Here is a 5,478-nt window from a genome sequence, read left to right as displayed (position 1 = left end):
TAGATAAAAATCCAGTCAATAGACCAAAATCTAATTGAGAAATGTATATTCAGATGTTCTCATTAGTTATTTTGCAAAACAGAAGCCAAAATATGTCTAAATTGCAGCAAAACCTGGTCCTACTTAGCATTGACTCTGACGGATGCACACCACACTTTTCAGATTTTTATGTAAATATTTTCAAACCATAGTTTTTCCCAACTTCATAACCATGCACTATTTGTGTTATTAAAAAAAATCCACAATATACATTCAAGTTTGTGTTTATGACATACCAAAGTGTTAAATTGGTTTAAGTACCTGTACTGGGGTTTAAAGCAATGCTTGTACACTTCAATCAGATTAATTGGTTAAAGCTTTTCTTTTTTAGAACTTATAAACAATATCTTATGGACACTTAAACTTGCTCCTTATCATATAACTTAAAATAAATACTTTATGAAAAACTTTCAGGCTTAAAAATCAGCTGAATTTAAAAGGCTCAAGGTCAGGGTCTTAAGCAAAAAGTGGAGAATCTCACCAAAGTAGATAAAAGAATTTCTACTTTTTGCTTTTCCACAAATAAATAGGTCATTTATTTCACTGCTTATCTTGAAGTCGGGAAACTCATCCATATTTCTGCCCCTCCTGAACCAGTATACAATTTAAAGTCAGCACACATTGTGTTGACGCCGCATCTTTTTGCTGCTCTGCCCTAAATAAGAGTGGTGGGGTCATTTGGGGTCCGGGGAGTCATCTGACAGGCCCCGGCGCTTAATTCCTTCACCTGGGCAAAACGGCTGCTGTCGCCTAATGATGCGCCCTTTGAAAAAAATATCACAGAAACACTCATATAGATGTCAAACCAAACCATATTTATTCCCAGTGGAGGGGATGAGAGTGCTCAGTGGACGGTGACAAACGAGCGGGGATGTGTGTGTCGGTGACGCCGGCTCGCTGCAGGAGAAATCTCGACAACGTTCCCAGAGCGTCCTCTGGATCTAAACCCCTGAAGAAATCAGTCACATTTAGAAGTTCCAACAGGTAACTTTAAAAAAAAATAAATAAAAATAAACAAAACAATAAAATAAAGAGAGAACATCAAACAGCCACAGGTAGATTTGTTTTTTGTGTTTATCCTCCAAGAGCCTCCCTGTGGTCCGTGACTCAACGTCGCCTCAGTCTCTGTCGCCTTTTCTTTCATCGTTTGCCTCGCGTCTTGCGGTAAAGGGTTCGCTGTGCTGGCTGCCCACTGTGCATTCAGCAACAATATGGCTTGAGTGCTGATGTGTTAACCTGGTATATAAAAGTCTGAGATGAACACACTGATTGGAGAAGCTGCTGTGGTTTGGTAACAAACAAACCCTCAACAGCAGTGCCGACAGAAAAATGGTGTGGACGTGTAATAATAGAAACGATGCCTTTGGGTTGGCATCGTTTCAAACACTACTGGGATTGTGCATTTGCTATTGGCCACTGAGGTACTGTAAAGTCAAGAAACTGGGCACTATAAAACCTATAGGTTAGTTCCTGCTAATATGCATGCTATAAAACATTGTTTTTAACAGGTATACATAATAAAATGCTATAAGTCTCTACATTGGTGCGTGCTACCTGGGTGTGTGTTTGTGACTCCGTTCATCCGTCCGTCGGCCTGATTAGGCTTTAAAGTTGCCACCTTGATTCTGCTGCTGATTTTCTGTCTCCTGATCCGTTCAGGTAATGAGCGTTCGCTGATTCACCTAAACCTGGAGCTGAAAGGCAGCCCACCTCCTCATCCGCTTGTCCCAAAATTGCCTTCGCTGATGGTTCACCGCCACCCGAGGCTGTCTGCTGTAATCATTCACCTCTCATCTTTCTCGCCCTTGTCATCCCGTGTCTCACCCTGCAATCAAACCTCTTGCACATCATCCGATTTCTTCTACTCGCCTGTTTTGCTCGTCTTTTACAAACCCTCACCCGCCTCCTAAGAAAAAAGTCTTTCAGTTTGTTATATTTTTGTGTTAATGTGGAGTGCATTTTCATCCCTGTCTGTGTTCGCGGGTCACAGTGCGCTGAGGTCATGGCAGGACCGGGACTTCTGCCGGAGGATCTTGCTGCCCCGGTGGCGGCTCATTTCCCGGTAGCGGCCGCGCTCCCGGTCGCGCCCGTACGAGCGGGGCACCAGCCCGGCCAGGAAGCGCTTGGCGCGACTCGTCAGGCTCTCCCGGCGTCCCGCGGCAGGGTCACCATCCGTCCACCCGGGGCCCACGCAGTCCCCTCTCGCGCTCCGCACCGCCGCCTCCAGCAGTTCATTCGTGCCGTGCTCCAAAGAGGCGGAGAGCTCCAGGTAGACGCAGTCGAACATCATGGCGCTGGATTGGGCCTCTGGAAGGGGAGGAAAACCAAAGAGAGGAAGACGGATCTGGTTTTAGAAACCTGCTGCTCATTAAGACAAAGTTTCTCACAGCAGCAGCTGCAGATACCAATTAGAGACAGCAGTTGGAAATCAACAAATGTTAGGATCATGAAGGTGCCACATAAATGTTCCTCCCCGCTGTGTGATATGCATTACCACCTGATAATAACTTCAGATCAGCTGCTGTTTGCGAGACTCAATCTCATAAGTATCTGTCACTTCTGTCACACCTTGTTGTAGCAAATAGTCTGGTAACAGCTTTTTTCTTTTTTTTTTCTTTTTTTGCAAGAATGGGGTTTTTGATTCTTGCAAAAAAACAACTGTGTATTGTGCGTCTGAAGTTTAAAGTAGAAACTTTGAAGGAAAAGATAAATTGAGTCTTTTTCGTGGAAGTAGAAGCACATTAGACTTAGCATCACAGTTTTCGTGACTCCAATATTGTCTAATCTGTTCCAATCTTGTGAGCTGGATGAATTTCTACACCCGGTTGCATTAATCACATATAAACATAAATATAAAAAAAACAAAACAGTCAGTATTGCACAGGGTTAATGTTGCCTGTATGTGTTGCGTAAGGTGAAATCTATTTGCTGCGCCTCAAATAGAGAAAATGGTTCCTGTGTAAACGGTGGATGAGGACAGGTGACGGAGTGTTTTGTTGACAACGTTGTGTATCTGAGCTGGAAGTGGCTTTTTGAGCCTGGTCAAACAAACCGCCATGATAAGGAAAGCTGACAGATACAGATCATCCGGCAACAAATGGGCTGCTCTGTCACGACAAATGACTGTTTTTTCCTGCTTTTTTTTCCCCGTGTGCTTTTAAGTTCACCACTGCTCTAAACAGATGGGGGGAAAAAGAGAGCTGCTTTGTATTGAGTACTATTATTAAAGCACAGTTTTCAAATTCACAGTGGCTATGAGGTATAAGAATGTAAGAGGGTAACACTTCGGTGGCAGATGGAACAGGTCAGCCCCACATGAACTGTGGGTGGGTGTTATAAAGAGACCATGAAGCACTCAAATGGAATAAAAACACAACAGCAAAAAAGGAAGTATATTAAATAAATATTTGAAAGCACCAATTATGAGTGGAGGGGGGATGGGGGGTTATGTAGCTGTAATTTTACTCTGAACATATTTAAAAATGCTGAGTAATTCTGAAATGTCCATTATCTCCCAGTTGCTGTTAAATGTCTCTACAAACGCGTTGTGTGGCATCATACTGGGAGATTAAACAAGTGCCTTCCTTCATAAACATATACAACTTGTACACTGTAACCAGTTTCATGCACCGAATGCCACATCCATCTGACAATAGTCTTGAAACTGAGGTGGAATTAACATAAATAAATCCTTCAAATAATGAAGTTCTAAAACTGAATAACTTTGTGAACTGCAGTAATGTTTGAATATGTACTGTAAAACAAAACTTATTTAGCTTGTTTGTAGCAACATTGCATTATAATATATTGCTGTTACACAAATGCATCAAAGATTGCCTGGAAATGAGTTGGAAACAACGGGGCTTAGAAGAGGAAGAAGACGACGGTGACGACATGTTTTAAACTCGGGTACCAATTTTCACACAAAAAGTGAAGCTTTCAAGTCCAAGTCTAGAGCGAACTCCTTTAATAAATGAACTGAATTCAAGTATAAATCAAGCAATGCCAGGTAGCATTAGCAAACAAAAGTGAAGCACAGGCTATAGGGAGGCAAAAAAAAAAAAAATCGTACTCTTAATTCCCACGAACATGATCTTAGTTATGTCGATTCACATTCCCATGTTGCCAATGGCTTGTAATTTGTGCTCACCTTATTATCTTACAAACAGCCAAGGATCCTGGATCCATGTTCATTTAGTATGAAGAGTAAAACTGTCAGAGGTGCGATCGTTATTAATTAGATTAGAAATACCAAATAATTCAGTTATACAACTTGCTTCTTTCATCTATTTTCCTTAAGCAGCTAAAGTGTAATCTACATGATACAAACGTATGATGCAACACATAAGCAAGAAACTGAATGGTTACTTAAAATGAGAGTCAAAGTGGAGAAATGGGATGGCAGAGGCAAAAAAAAAAATTCTCTTTTGGAAATTTCAAAAATAATACACAATGCATGTTCGATGCATTTAGATGTAGATCCAATGAACATTAACATGTGTTCTCTCCTAAAAAGTGTTTCTTTAATGATCTTATTATTTGCTTTGGGAAATAATAAACAGTTGTCTTTTTGTACGTTAATAAATAACAGACAGGTTTGTTTGGATTTCAATGCAGTTTTTAAAAGAAAGCTTGTATCAGTTCTGTGACCCTGATCCAACAGGACGATCTGAGCTTTAACCCTGCATCAATACGTTCATATTCTTGAGCATTGTAAGCGCTTTATCTACCTGATTTTTGATGGCATGAGCATTCAGTGCGAAAGGCACAGACACAAAAACAGGCACAGATTTGATCTGGGTGTACTAATCCGACCCCAGCAGCTGTCGAACTGCTGCTCTGGCACATAATAACGGCAGAGGTAACGGTGGGAGGAAATAAAGCAAATCCCAAACTGGATCAGCAAAAGGATTCGCCCTAATACCAGCAGCAGCTGATTGAATGATCTGTCAAGGGCACTTGGGAAAGTGAATTGAAGAGACAGGCAAGAAGACAAGCGAGGGGAAATAAAAACAGAAGATGGAGTCAATGCTGTCTAATATCAGAAAGAAAGACCATGTGGAGGATAACAGAGGAGAAAGTGAGGGCAGAAGAGTGAAAACGCGGCACCGGGTGAAAGGAGAGAACTAGCATACGAATTAGAGAAGCGCTGAAAAGAAAGCCGACCGTTAACCGGCCAGTTGGGATGGCAGAAACCGTATCTAGTTTGTGTCGTACGAGACGCAGTCCGGTTCAAATGACAAAAACGGTCTACTGGAGATACTGCTGCTAAGCCTGTCACAATACGCAATGAATCACATGATAAATTAAAATGAGCTCGATTATTTCCACCCCGACGATTAATAGCTTTTGAAGAGTAATAATTTTGTTTGCGGAGACTTCATAATTCATTTAATTTATGATAAAATATTTGGTTTTTGTCTTTTATTTTGAGCATCA

The 5,478-nt window shown here is 41.4% G+C and overlaps 1 protein-coding gene across 2 annotated transcripts in view; it reads right to left on the bottom strand.

Annotated features, from left to right (window-relative positions):
- Positions 1–833: 833 nt before the first annotated feature.
- rem2 (RAS (RAD and GEM)-like GTP binding 2) overlaps positions 834–5,478 on the bottom strand; it is a 47,664-nt gene continuing 43,019 nt past the window's right edge. For both annotated transcript variants that reach the window (XM_016671800.1, XM_016671799.1), the window contains one exon: positions 834–2,346. In XM_016671800.1, the coding sequence (XP_016527286.1) occupies positions 2,024–2,346 (323 nt within the window). In that variant the 3' untranslated portion in view covers positions 834–2,023. The remainder of the gene's footprint in view (positions 2,347–5,478) is intronic.

Source organism: Poecilia formosa, unplaced genomic scaffold, assembly GCF_000485575.1.
Source record: "Poecilia formosa unplaced genomic scaffold, Poecilia_formosa-5.1.2 Scaffold51, whole genome shotgun sequence".
NCBI classification, from domain to species: domain Eukaryota; kingdom Metazoa; phylum Chordata; class Actinopteri; order Cyprinodontiformes; family Poeciliidae; genus Poecilia; species Poecilia formosa.
The sequence above is the reverse complement of the archived record's forward strand: the minus strand, read 5'-3'. Positions and strand labels throughout refer to the sequence as shown.